Here is a 15,072-nt window from a genome sequence, read left to right as displayed (position 1 = left end):
TTGCAGACAGTTTCTTATTAGAGGTTTGTGATGGCTGTAATGTACTGATGGCCGTTTGAACTGTCTCCGTCTGTAGGTTTCCTATGCCCGCCCAAGCTCCGCCTCCATCAGAGATGCAAATTTGTACGTCAGTGGCTTGCCAAAAACCATGACTCAGAAAGAACTGGAGCAGCTCTTCTCTCAGTATGGACGCATCATTACCTCACGCATTCTGGTGGACCAGGTGACTGGTGAGTGCAACATGACAGCTGCCACCCCAAACCCCTCCCTTTCTTTTTCAATTTTTTACTTTGCTCCTTTTCTTCTACTCCTTCCCCCAGTGACTCCTGAACAAAATGACACAGCCAGGCCTGAGAAATACATCAGAGGTGGTGCTGGGATGAGGTCCCCAAAAATGCAATTTTCCACTAGAGGTGTTCATAAATATGCATAGTTGGCTAGAATATGAAATGGGTGTTAAGTAGCAGGACTCAATGCTTCATAATGTCTTTTCCCTTCCAATCTCCCTTCTGCCTGCACTTACTTTCTCTTGCTTTCCTTCCCCATCCCCAAGGTGTACATGCAATGTCTGTTTCATGGCAAGAAATGAAATGCATTTAGAGGAGTTATATTCTCTATTTCTCAACTGTCATATGGCAGCAGAGCCCTTATGAAACACTAATAAACAGAATCTTTCACTGAGACATTTCCCAGTGGTTCTGTCCCTATGTGCTGCTGAAACATAGGATATTCCTTCAGGCATGCATTATGGGAAATGGTTCTTTATTTGTCAAACATAAAACCACTTTTTTTTGTACAGCTCAGTTTTACATTTGTATTAATGGCACACTCTGTGATCAAGCTGTAAGAAAAGGGGGGAACCAGTCAACAAAATCCCATGGAGGACACTCTAATGCTCACAAACCAATATACTAACGCCTTCTACGAAGGTGGTCATATTTTCTAATACTTTTTGTTGTGCTCCGGCTCTAAAAAAGCACAAACATTATGAAAATGCTCTCCAAAACGAATACTGGAATGTATACAAAAAACAAGCAAATATCAAAATGACAAATGTGCAGCAAGAAGTAGTACCTCAAGCAACCTGGGGTACTGGCATGATGGAGCGATTTGTAGCTTTGCAAAGATATTGAAGCTCATAAGCAGGAAGAAACAAGAGCAAAAAGACATGCATGGTGGTCCCAAGAGGGCAGTACGAGGTAAATAAGTTAAAGGAATGATGGTTAGATCAACTTTGATTTGTTGGCTTCAATCTGTTACTTAACCCTTTATCAGGTAGAGAACTATATTTGGTAACTTCAGGTAATATTTCGAGAAAAAAGTTGCAAATTTACTAGATTAAAGTGGCAAATCTATCTAATCTAATCTATATACCCATACTGCCTTGTGCGCTCGAATTTCATTTCGAACCTCCAGGCAGTCTGGCAACCAGGGCCGTTTCTTAGCCCTGTTTTAGGATCCAATCACAGACCGGGGAGGGACGGCAAGACGATGACGCGTACTACTCGGAAGACGGAAGCTTGTAGTTTTGTAGTTTTCTTACAGATCCAACATGGCTGCAGCAGACGCAAAACTCTCTTTAGCTGTAGACGGTGTTTTAAATAGTTTAGAGCGAAAGTTGATTTTAAAAGAAGAACAACGTTTGACTTTACACTCCTGTTTCACCACGAAAAAGGATGTTTTAGCCTTGCTTCCGACAGGATTTGGGAAAAGTCTAATCTACTAATCTACCAACTAGCGCTGCTACTAGCCCCGCTACTAGCCCCGCTAATAGCCCCGCTACCGTAACGCCGGTGATCTGGCTACGAGCCGGGGGACAGCGGAGCCCCCAGAGACCCCCAGCAGCTTGTTTATTGATCATAAAATCAGTGGATGTGTGTGGCTGAATGACATGAGGGGGGATAAGGTGTAAAAATAAATAATCTTGCAGAAAGCGAGAACTGGAGAAGCAAAGCATCAAGCAACACTCTCTCACAGACACACACTGGCGGTAGACTGTGAGCAGCCAGAGTCAGAACATGCAGAAAAACGTTGCAGAAGCAGAATTGAGCATTTTAGTCTCAAAGTAGAGATGGGCTAGTCCGGCTATGTAAACCATAGATGTAAACATTAATTTCTGTCGCTCTACATACGTCATCTGGTATAACTGATCTGATTGGCTAAGAGCTACCTACAGACGCTTTGATAGACATTCTAAGCGTCCAATAAACGGCTCCGGAGGATCGTAAACCACGCCTCCTCTACGGAGAAATGAACGGCTGGTTTCCAGACTAATCTCATTTGTGATTAGTCTGCTGTTAGCCAGGCTAGGAGCGAGAAGACCTAAAATAAGAGCAGTGAGATGTACCCATGGTCTCATGTCTCCCTGCGGCCCACCATTGTCTCACGGTGGGGAAAGCTTTGTATCGTTGCTGATGCTCAGTCAAAGTCACTTCTTCACCTCCCCCATGTTTATTCTCTTGCTACACATTTCTCTTGTGCTTCTTTGTATTTGCAGCTTTTCTTGATTGGGAATGGGTCACGACTAATGTTTGTGCTTCTGCCTTTTGTATTCGTTCCTGTACTCAAATTTTTGAGAAATAAGAAATGCATAAAAAAAACAAATTAGATATAAAGTCTATATGAAATGACCACATGGTTGTATAGTTCATGTTAACAAATGGCAAGTAAGGATCATTTCTGTTTTTTTGCAATGCGATAGAAACAATATAAAAAATATATACAGTATCACATTTTGTTAATTGGGCATTGTATATCTGATCTCATTTGAAAGATTTGCTGGAGCAGAGACATCAGCACATTCGTTGGTTTTAAATCTAAAATAAAATTGTGGCTTAAATCCACCCAATCATGCACCCACCAACTATAAACTCAAACATTAGTTCACTATTCTGCAGTCTCTTAAGTGTTGTATTTTAACATTAGTTCACTATTCTGCAGTCTCTTAAGTGTTGTATTTTAACATTGTTTTGTGTTGTGGCTTAATACTGTGATTTTACTCTTGCTGTTGTCCTGTGTTCTATTGTGTTTTAAGAGTGTGAAACTTTGTTGTTTCTGTTTGAAAGGCTTGTTTGTTTGTGTTAGACTGATGTTATTTGTTCCTGCCCAGGGACTACAGATGAAATTTAGCTGGTAGCTAATTCTGGTACGGCTGAGAGCCATGCACTGCCCCTGTTAAATAAACGAATAAAATAAATGAAATAAAGTTTATTTTTAACCCATAAATGACTGTTTACTTGCCATGACGCCACTCTGCAGATCAAGTCAGGTTATCAAGAGAAATTCAGCACGTGACTAATCTTATGTTAATGTATTCTCCTCAGGCGTTTCCAGAGGGGTTGGCTTCATTCGTTTTGATCGGCGGGTTGAGGCGGAGGAGGCCATCAAGGGTCTTAACTGTCAGAAGCCGCCTGGTGCCACCGAACCCATTACAGTCAAGTTTGCAAACAACCCGAGCCAGAAGACCAGCCAGGCGCTGCTGTCCCAGCTCTATCAGTCACCCAATCGAAGGTACCCAGGACCCCTCGCACAGCAGGCACAGCGCTTCAGGTAAAAGGGGCACACCAAAATAAAAAAATGAAAAGAAAAAAAAAAAATCTGATTAGAGCCAAGCCTAGTTAATACTGCGAGTGATTTTGAGTCTGACCCTCTGAGGCTTTTTAAAATTAGCATTTAAATTGTCTCTCAGCAGTATTTTGAAAATATTCTGTGTTGGAGCTCATCAATACTCTGGACAGAATAATTCCACCCCATATTCACATTTTCAACTTTGCTGTGTTCCTCCTGTTGCAGATGTAAGCCTATGACACAATTGGGTTTGAGCAGATTGACAAATATGAAAATGAGATGAGCAATACTCTGGTGGATAAATCACTAGATGGTCTGAAAGTTTTTGGATAATTGGCCTACTTAGTGACATAAGTGTGGAAATTAATTCATAAATGAGTTTGCTTTTTCAGTCCATTCATCACAGTTTGTGGAAATTTGATAATTTCATGTGAAATCTGCAAGATTTTCAGCATAACCTGCACTTTCTATATGAACAGAATGTCTCTGGTTGGCTCAAATTGTGTAGGTTGAATAATAATAATAATAAACAAGTTCAGTCAACAGGTTAATAAGGACATGACGCTCTTGGGATCCTCTTGAATGAAACAGCTGACTTTATGATGGTTCAGACATATTACTCATCTCTGTCATCCTGTCAAAAAGCATCACTCATCTCATAAAAAGCTTTCTTTAAATTGAAATTAATGGGTTTGTGTGTGTTGGTGTTTTCTTTTTAGGTTGGACAATCTGCTGAACATGGCCTATGGAGTCAAAAGGTAAATTGATTCTCTTTTATATATTTTTTTATGATCCTGAGGGAAATTCAGACCTAACATGAGGGAGGTGATTGGATACCTTTTTTTTCTTGTGTTTATTTCTCCCTGCATGAGGTCTTGGCAACATTGCGTAGGTAGTTAACACTGCATAAGGTAGCACTGATTCAATATGAGGTTGTTGATCAAAGGAAAAAGCTTTTGTGTGCATGCATTAGTGCTCCCCTCTACACACAAATATATACATAATCCAGTTGGTGTGAGTGAATCAGGCTGTTTGTCTTAACAGCAAGTGATAATGTAAATATTTAGCGGGTGTGGAAAATGCAGAAAGAGGCTTGTGTGTTTTTATGAGTAGGGAAGGAGCAGAGAGAAACAAGAAGAAACAGCGAGTGTCACTAAAGAAGAAAGATGATCTGCTCCTCTGACCTGAGACAATAATATTCCCTCTATATAACCGCAGTGCTTTTATTTTGAAAAAAATAGCAAGCATTAGCACTAGAGCTAACAAGCACTTTTACTATAGTTAAGACAACAAATATAGCCACTAATATATATGACAGAAGAAAATAAACTTTAACAAACCTTGTATCCTGTCAGCCGCCACTATAGAAGCCTTTTAAATACTTTATATCAACTTTATATGAATTACTACGCACTCGTTATTATTTACCGTTAGTTTTTTCATTTAACAGTTCTACCTGTTATTTCCTGTCACTACCTTTCAAAATGAAAGCACCCGTTTCACACTGGACGGCACCTTTTCAAAATAAAAGCATCACAACATTGTTAAATACCTTGAAAATGTACAAACATGAAAAACAAGTTATATAATACAAAAACAGTAGGAACCTTGCTAAAGGCCATTTACAGTTGTGTTTAAAATAAATGGAATGGTGATTGGAGTATTTACTATTTTTTACTGCTATATTGATTTACTCCACATTATTAACAGTCTCATCATAACATGTATTCCTATCAGTAGCAGCTCAAAACCAGATAATTTACTGTATTTTATAAAGCGATTAAATTAATATCGAGGAGAATTTAGTTCTGAGTTTTGGTCCGGCCCCTGCAACCTTCGTGGTATTGGTCATGTGGCCCCTTGGGAAAATGAATTGCCCACCCCTGCTCTACCATAATAAAGCACAGCTGGATTTTTGTGATGCATAAATTCTGGTGATATACTTGCATCATCACTCTTCTAATTTAAGTAAAATCATTTGACATTTCTTTATCAGAGCTATATCTAATTTTATACTCCACCTCCCCACACTTGTATTTTGAGTGTAATTAATTTGCCAGAAAAGCGACAAAACTCAAAATGAGGAAAGATTAAAAACAGATTAGATTAGAAAAAAAACATTTTTACTGCGGAAAAATGAAATTTCTCCTCAGGGATCAGTAAATGATGTCTTTTATTGCAATAATATCATTATGAATTATTTTTGCTGAAATCCTGATATTGTGCCAGCCCTGTTGATGGCCTTCTCTACAACACACACTATAATACATTATGTAAAGTTCTGAAGGTTCATTATGGGCAACTTTTAAAGGATAATTATGATATTGAGGTCCCTCTCTATAATAAGGTCAGTGACAGTGATGCAGTGAAGTGCTTTAATCTTGACATAATGTCACAACATGTCTGGATTTAAGTCTACGCTCCTCGTCTACATAAAGGACAGAATTTTTACAATGTCTTACTTGCTATTGCACAAAATTGCATACTTGTATTTTGAGCTCCATACTCGTACCTTGATCTATTATGGACAGCCCTGTCCTGTTTTAAACTTTGTTGCGTCAGACGTCTTTCAGGATTCGCCAGGATACCAGTTTGTCTAAGTTCAGTTTTATAAGAATGCCTTCCTCAAGTATGATTGAAGTCCAATCCCCTGAAAGCTCAAAGGCCCATCACCGGCGACAATAGACTTGTGATTTCTCTTCTGCCCCGCTCGTTGGCTGACGTCTTCGTTGCCAAATCTCTCTGCGTGTCCTTGATGCTGGGAGCACACCTGTCATGGTGGATGTTCCCTGAGAGGCCAACTGGAGCAGCTAATCTTATGTGACACCTGCTGCAATAATTCATAGGCTTTCCATGCACTTGGAATTTTGTTTCTTCAAACTGCAAAACCACATTTATCAAAAGCAAGGGCTTTCGCATGCCTTTTTATTCCACTCTTGGCACAAACTCCAACTTCAATATGGTACTTGATCCATTACAATTTGCCCCTTTTTGTTTTTGACTAAATAACTCTGTGATCCTGTCTCTGCTGGCTCATGATGAGCTCAGAAAGTGTCATGCTGGCTTTATGAGCTCTAACTCTAATGTTAAATAACTCACTTTGTGTATGCATTTTAACTTGATTGTGTACTGCTCATTTTGCTGCTCAGTCAGAATGACAGCTCAACAATTTTCTTTCTTTAAAAGTAATAATTTTTTCGGATTTATGTACCTCTTTTAAAGATACTCAGTTGCTTAACCCATTGAGGCCTAAAACTGCCTGTAAAACCTCTGGGTGATTTTACCATAAGCCCCTAAAACCTGAAGTTTTTCTGGAAATTCAACAGAAGTGTCAACGCTTCTACTAAATAATAGATTTTTCAGCCTCTGTAGCAGATAGAAATGAAATTCAAAAAGTATTTGAGAGCTTATACAAATACTACAAAACGACGTATCCGCCTTCCAGGCTTCAATGTGTTAACATAGAGAGCATGAAAAAACACAGCTCCAAAATACAGAGAAAGAAAAACCGGAATAAAGAGTTTATGAAAGTTCAGGTTTGGCAGTGGGTGTCAGGTTTTTTGAAGAGGCTGACTTTTTAACTAATTATCCAGCTCAAGAAAAATATTTACTTATCAAAAGACTTATTTGAATTGATAAAGATGTATGCTGCCCTACAAAGCAAAAAGGCAGTAACTGCATTTTTGGTCAAAAATGAGTTATCATTTTCAAGACTTTCAAGGCATCCTTTGTTATGTGACAAAACATCTTATCTCAAATGTGTCGTTTTGGAGAAAAATGGTAGTCGTTTGTACAGTAACTAAACGGCTGGATTACAGGATAACTTTAAAGTCATTTTTCTCAGTTCTGCACCCTGCGTAGTTACTGCCTTTTTGCTTTGTAGGGCAGTATGATAAACTGGTTTCTGAAATGACTGTAGAAGCAACGTAAACACGACTCAGAATGAAGCATAGCGAGTGCAGATCTCTGCAGAGACCTGTCAGATTCTATTAGGCCTGTTGGCACAATGTCTTGTCTTCTAAAAAGGCCCATTTTGTCCTCATTTTGGCTCTTGCCTTGAACCATGTTACTTTTTGTCTTTTGCAGCAGGTTCTCCCCCATGGCCATTGACGGGGTGACCAGCTTGGCTGGCATCAACATCCCGGGGCACGCAGGCACTGGCTGGTGTATCTTCGTCTACAACCTGGCTCCAGACGCAGACGAGAGCATCCTTTGGCAGATGTTTGGGCCATTTGGTGCCGTCACAAATGTCAAGGTTATTCGCGACTTCAACACAAACAAATGCAAAGGATTTGGTTTTGTCACCATGACTAACTACGACGAGGCGGCCGTGGCCATCGCCAGCTTGAATGGATACCGCCTCGGGGACAGAGTGCTGCAAGTCTCGTTCAAAACCAACAAAACACACAAAGCCTAATACCCACTGAGATTGTTTCTAGAAAACTCCGCAGAAAAAGGAAACAGAAAATGGAAGCGCATTAACCGTAACTTTCTACATTAGTAAAAACAGCTTTGTAAGTCAGTGTTACGAAGAAAAACAAATTAGCGTCCAACAATGTGATTTTTTTTTTTTCTTTTCATTGCTACGCTTTGAATCTTCTCAATATACTTTAAAACAGGAAAAAAAATACTGCAGGTTTTAATGCCTGTGATGTTGACTTCTCTTATTGTCTTTAACAGATGGACCATTTAAAACTTTACTATAGGTTTTTGTCATTTTGTTGCACATCTGCTTTGAAGCAGTTAGTCTTGTATGGTTATGTGTAGTGATTTTCTTTGTATTTCTCTGTGTCCTGATTTGCCTTAGGTGCGTTATGCCTTCAGTGGTTACCAAGTACTTATTTTGAACTATTTGCAGTTTTGTTGATTTTGTAAGTATTCCGTTCATTGTAATATGAGTTGGTTATTGGTTGGCTGCATAATGTTGCTTATTGTAAACTTAAAGGATAAAAGACAAAAAAAAAATTCTTAAAGCAGTACCTTGCCAAAGAGCTAAGAACCTCTTTGATGTGGGTTTAAAAAGCATCTATTTTTATAAAAAGAAAAATTTGGAGAAACTTTTTACTGGACCTGGAACAAAATATTTTGACTTGGATACTTTGAGAAATATCTTCATATGACACCTTGTGAGCTTTTGAACTTTACAGGAAAGTTTGCAGTGGTTGAAATTTCTGGGGAGATTTATGATGTAAAAGATACCTTTTGAGATCTTTGTATTATCTTTAGATTATAGAATCAATGGCAGTGCTGGTTTCATTTGTAAAATCATCTGTGGGTGCCCCGTCATCCTGGTTGTTATTATGACTAGCAACTCGCTTTCCGATTTGATTTGGAAACGGACAAAAAGAAAAGGTTTATTCGAAAAGTGCATGCAAAATTATAACTCGGAGATATCTTAAAAGGTAAATGGGGGAATAAAAAATCAGTTCTTCCTAAAGGATTCCCTTCAGACGGAGCTCATGGTGTTTTTGTGGTGTAACTACGATATATCATTAGACTGATTTTGTCTTAATATCAACCAATAAGGGTTTTTACATACTTTGTATGAACGATCGAGGACAAGCCAATGAAGGCAGCAGCTTAAGAAAAACTAGTCTGAAGAATAGAACGGATTACTCCTGAGCTTTGAGCTATGTAAATAAGTCCTTTTTTATGTTGAGTATTTGGCAGACTTCTTTTGTTTCTAGTTTGGACTTCATCGGAAAGTGTGATATTATATATATCGTTTTCTTTTTTCTTTTTATGGAGTATGTAAGGTAATTTCATTTGGGTTATTAACCTTTGAATTTCAGTTTCCCTTCAGTTGAAAAACTTGATTTGTTGTCCCATGGACTAGCATTACAGTGCATCAAATTTGTTGGTTGTTTGGTCTGTAGATAGTCTTGCTTCGTAAAAAAAAAAAAAAAAAAAGGTATTAAGAAACTATAGACATATGTTTTTGTTTTTTATATATAAACATTATAGATATATATTTATGTGGTAAAGAATGGATATAAACCACAGTTTTGAACTATTTGATTAGTTTTTTTTTTTTCATACTCATATATATACGTAATGCATATAACCTGTCTTTAAAATCGTAAAAAGGTGTATATTGCTTTATTCACTTTGGGGGAAGATCAGTGAAGCAGTTCCATTAACGATAGCAAAATTGGTTGCAAGAGTTTGTCAAACAACATCTCGGTAATCTTAAACAAACAAACAGAGGCTAGTGGAGCCTTAGATGCACTGAATACTGCACCTGCATCCTGCTTGGTATTTAAACCAATTACTAGTCATGCTTCCCCTTAAATGAGCAGTGTGCTATGCATTATATAATTATCTTTGCGACTGCTTTTTCTTGTTTATCTATTCCTTTGTGTTACTTGTAAAAGTTAAATTTAAGTCTAGATGAGTTGTGATACTTGCTGCTGTGGGGTAGAAGCTACATTTTTCATGCCTGACCTGTCATTGTTAAAAAAAAATTTCTTTTGTAACTTCTTCATGATTATTTGGTCTTGACAAATTGTGCTGATGGTCCGGCATGAAAAATTGTTCCCTCCGACCCCTCTTATCTCAATTCTTAATATAAGAATGATTATTTATTTGAAGTTGTATAGTCTGACTTGGTTCACAGCGTTTTTTCGGAATAGAATATCTTTTGTTGAGTATTTAAAAGGATGTACATGTTCTTTACTTTGTTTGGATACTTTGGATTTTTTCCATGTTCAGTACATCAATAAATAAGTTGAAGGGCAATGTAGTTTTGTGAATGGATCCAATCTTTCCTCTAACAAAAACAAGTTTTGCCAATTTACTTTGTCAGAATTTCATATTTTTCTTACCATTATGTCTTGCTAAATTGTAATTGTATTTTCCCCGAAGCATTACCTCCGTGTTTTGATTTAAGCAGAAGACACCCATTTTCATTTTATCAAACTCTAATTGCCTTGCTCTCAAGAAAACCTTCCCACCAGCACCTCCAAAGATCACTGGAGTCTCGTCTTCCCAGCCAAGGCCATTGAACCTCCCTGCAAAACCATACATTTTCATTTTTAACCTTGGTTTTTATAGGGATTTAACAAAAGTTGTATAATGTGTTCATTACTTTAGAGGTGTGTTCATTACTTTAGAGGTGCTGGTTGATAGTTAATTTTTCACCCCTTAGTAAGAGCTCAGCAAGCTGACATTTTAAAGTATTTATACTGTTTGACAAACACGAGGTATCAATCTTATCTAGTGAATAAGTCTGCTACTTTTTGCTGTTCCCTGATTCAAAACCTGAATTGTACCGTCTCTCCTTGTTCTACTCGGTGCAATACCTGTCATTCATATTGGCATACTGTTTTTTTCTTTCCTTTTATGAATTACTGACATCTCATACTTTGGTTCTGAAGTTTCTAAGACCATTTTTGTGTTCAGTAGGCTGATCATGTCTGCTACACTTACTCCATGATATTGTGAAGTTGCATGACATAGAATTTAAATGTAGGACAAATACACAGTAGTTAAAATACACAATTTTTCAAAGATTTTCCACTAGATTTATGTTTATCTATTGTCAAATTTCCCTCAGCAGATAACTGTGGTAGAGTTCAGGTGCTGGCTTGAATGCACCATCACAAAGAGCAGCACATGGCTTAAAGGAAGAAGCCTGATATAGAGAATTGATTTTTCTTTTTTTCCCCTCCTTTTTTTATTTTTTTTTTATCTCATGCTCCACTTGAGGCAGACCGCCTCGCTGAAGATGAAATGGCCTGCTTTGAAGTGCGCTTCCCTACTGCGCAGCCACCTCACACTGCCCGACTGTCATTTAGGGGCATTGCAAGGACGCAGATGGAGCCGCTGAAGAAACCACACTGCCTTTATGTAAAGAAAAGCTTCTTCAAAGCATTCACTGAGAAAAGTTTCCAGCACGTCAGTCAGTTTAACGAAAACAATATTTATGGCATGTTCAATCATGTAGTCATTCTAGCACTCTGTTGGGCTAGCTGAAGATAAGGAGGCTAATCTGTGCACTGCTTAAAAAGCTTTCAGAGGCTCCGATATTTACTGTTCCATTAGCCGGCATGTTAGACCAGAAATAATCTTCCCTGACAGCCGTTTTTACTATGAAAGGAGTCGTTTCTGCAGTTTAAAAGCATCCTGTGTGTCAGTGTTAAGGTTGCATGGCACTGCTTTAGTTTGTTGTCCTTTACTGGAAACCAATATTGATGTGAGGAGCTTTAGCTGAGTGACAGCGTGTTTAGTTCTTATCGTGTGTTTGAGGCTCTTCTCCCAGCTGACGGTGGCAGAAGAGTGAGCTATATGTTGTGATTACATGCTGCTAGTTAAAATAGGATTAGGCTTTGGGCAGTTAATGGCCATCATAGATGATGATGATGATGATGATGTTATATCCTTGTCAGATATTTGACGTAAAGAAACAGATTTGCAGTCAGTTCCTTCCTCTGAATCATCAGGGTTTTGACTCATTTCTGAACACTTTGGACAAGCAGTTATTCAGATCACAAACTGAAGCGCAAGTGACAAGAATGAGCTGAAGAGGACACCATTTTATCCTGAATGACACATCAAATCAAAATTCACCCTGGCCATAAAGTGAGGAAAAGTAATTACCTTGGTAAGGCCCCATCTGGTCTGTCTGCAGCACAGGTTCCCAACCTGTCAGATGAACTCCACTCACCTTTTTAAATGTCTTCATTCAACATTCATTGATTTTAAACCACATGTTATTTTGCACTATTAATCATATACAGTGATTACTGTTATTATACAATTAAAATATCAGTGTGTAGATCAGTTTGGTTAAGTTTGCAGATGTACTACACTTATACATTTAGCTGATGTCATCAGCCTTGACTTTGACCCACTGAATTCTGAATTATTTTAACCATTTCTGTCAGTTGGCAATGAAAAATGAATTTCTTTTTGCTGCGATTTTCATCATTTAGCCGTTACTTTTAGCTATTTCAAGTCTTTAACACAAACCATTTCATGTTTATTGAACAATTGCAACCATTTTTACTACTTTTACTTTTAGATAACTATTTTTTAGCGTTGATCTGTAACTTTAAGCTAACTATTTTAACAGGTTGTGTTATTTATGAATATTTTGAAATGTTTTAACTATTACTTCTCGCGAGCTGTTTCAACCAATCTTAACTATTTTTAACTGTTTATGCATCACTTAACTATCTACCATTAAATTTTGCAATTGCAACTATTAACAATTTCATTTGGCTAACTATTTTAACTTGACTTTATATTAATACTTTATTTACACCATTGTGTTTAGCTTACTTCCTTACTAGTTCACACACTTTTACTTGCAATACATAGTGTTCATGTGTTGAAATTTCTGTTTTGCTACCCCACATCCTCTGCCAGTCTGGCTGAGGCTTTTTTGCATATTGTTAAACTTTTCTAGGCTCTAGAAAAACCTCCTGTATGCCCTTAATGTACAGTAGCTGTAAAATGATGTACAGTAGTGTTCAAAGTAATAGCAGTCCAATGTGACTAACCAGATTAATCCAGGTTTTTAGTATATTTTTTATTGCTACATGGTAAACAAGGTACCAGTAGGTGCAGTAGATTCTCAGAAAACCAACCAGACCCAGCATTGGTGATATGCAGCTCTTAAGGCTGTGCAATTGGGCAATTAGTGGAAAGGGGGGTGTTCAAAAATATAGCAGTGTCTGCCGTTGACTTTACAAACACAAAACTATTTTGTACAAACTTTTTGTTTCCAGGATTTATCAATCCTGTGAATCACTAAACTAATATTTAGTTGTGTGACCACAGTTTTTTATAACTGCTTCACATCTGTGTGGATGGAGTCAACCAACTTGTGGCTCCTTTCAGCTGTTATTCCACTCCAAGATTCTTGAACAACATTCATCAATTCATTTACATTTCTTGGTTTTGCTTCAGAAACAGCATTTTTGATGTCACCCCACAAGTTCTCAATTGGATTAAGGTCCACTCCATAACATCAATGTTGTTGGTTTGGAACCAGGTTTTGCTGGTTTACTAGTGTGTTTGTGCTCATTGTCTTATTGAAACACCCATTCAAGGCCATGTCCTCTTCAGCATAAGGCAACATGACCTCTTCAAGTATTCTGACATATCAAACTGATCCATGATCCCTGGTATGTGATAAATAGGCCCAACACCATAGTAGAGAAACATGCCCATATCATGATGCTTCACCGTCTTCACTGTGTACTGTGGCTTGAATTCAGAGTTTGGGGCTCGTCTCACAAACTGTCTGCGGCCCTCGGACCCAAAAAGAACAATTTTACTATCATCAGTCCACTAACTGTTCCTCCATTTCTCTTTAGGCCAGTTGATGTGTTCTTTGGCAGATTGTAACTCTTCTGCCTTTTTTTAACAGAGGGACTTTGCGGGGGATTCTTGTAAATAGATTAGCTTCACACAGACGTCTTCTAACTGTCACAGCACTTCCAGGTAACTCCAGACTGTCTTTGATCATCTGGAGCTGATCATTGGCTGAGCCTTTGCCATTCTGATTATTCTTCCATCCATTTTGATGGTTGTCTTCCGTTTTCTGCCACATGTCTCTGGTTTTCTCTCCATTTTAAAGCATTGGAGATCATTTTTAGCTGAACAGCCTATCGTTTGCAATTATAGGCTCTTTATAAGTTTTCCCCTCTCCAATCAACTTTTTAATCAAAGTACGCTGTTCTTCTGAACAATTTCTTGAACAACCCATTCTCCTCAGGCTTTCAAAGAGAAATGCATGTTCAACAAGTGCTGGCTTCATCCTTAAATAGAGGCCACCTGATTCACACCTGTTTTTTCACAAAATTGATAACATCACTGATTGAATGTCACACTGCTATTTATTTTTTTAAACACGCCCCTTTCAACTAATTGCCCAATTGCACAGCCTTAAGAGCTGCATATCACCAATGCTGGGTGTATCGTGTTGGTTTTTTGAGAATCTACTGCACCTACTGGTACCTTGTTTACCATGTAGCAATAAAAAATATACTAAAAACCTGGATTAATCTGGTTAGTCACATTGGACTGCTATCATATTGAACACTACTGTAGCTTTGACCTGCAGCCCCTGCAGTTGAGATTTAAGGTTCAACACTGTCTCCTATACAATTCCTGTTTACCCTACATTTCAGTCTGTGTTATGGGGTCACACAGATGGGCTCTCCATTATTATGCCACCCACTTACTGCTCTTACCCTCATAACTCTTCCCCCCCTGCACTTGTGAAACCTAACATACTGTAGCATGGTATGTAAGGGGACAGGAGATGAATAAAACATACTTGTACATTTTGTCCAGGGCTGCTGATGTCAGCAGGCGCACATAAACATATTTGCATATGGTCTGTCTGCTGATGTGATTTATGGTCCAGGAGCTTTTCTATTACGCTCATTTATAATTTGCACCTACCCTCCTGTTCAGATTTCACAGTGTAACCGAAGCAGAAAGCCTTCTTCATCTCATGGTTTCCTCCTTTTGTGTATGTTGAGAGCTTGTATT

At 38.2% G+C, this 15,072-nt stretch overlaps 1 protein-coding gene across 6 annotated transcripts in view; it reads left to right on the top strand.

Annotated features, from left to right (window-relative positions):
• Positions 1-10,305, top strand: part of elavl2 (ELAV like neuron-specific RNA binding protein 2) — a 38,751-nt gene extending 28,446 nt beyond the window's left edge. For 5 of the 6 annotated variants that reach the window (XM_059355078.1, XM_059355076.1, XM_059355077.1 and 2 more), the window contains 4 exons: positions 77-230; positions 3,324-3,549; positions 4,287-4,325; positions 7,654-10,305. In XM_059355078.1, coding sequence (XP_059211061.1) covers positions 77-230; positions 3,324-3,549; positions 4,287-4,325; positions 7,654-7,984 — 750 coding nt within the window. In that variant the 3' untranslated portion in view covers positions 7,985-10,305. The remainder of the gene's footprint in view (positions 1-76; positions 231-3,323; positions 3,550-4,286; positions 4,326-7,653) is intronic. The other variant, XM_059355079.1, reaches the window with a different exon arrangement.
• The last annotated feature ends 4,767 nt before the right edge of the window (positions 10,306-15,072 follow it).

The sequence above is a fragment of the Centropristis striata genome, chromosome 17 (assembly GCF_030273125.1).
Source record: "Centropristis striata isolate RG_2023a ecotype Rhode Island chromosome 17, C.striata_1.0, whole genome shotgun sequence".
Classification (NCBI taxonomy): domain Eukaryota; kingdom Metazoa; phylum Chordata; class Actinopteri; order Perciformes; family Serranidae; genus Centropristis; species Centropristis striata.
The sequence above is the reverse complement of the archived record's forward strand: the minus strand, read 5'-3'. Positions and strand labels throughout refer to the sequence as shown.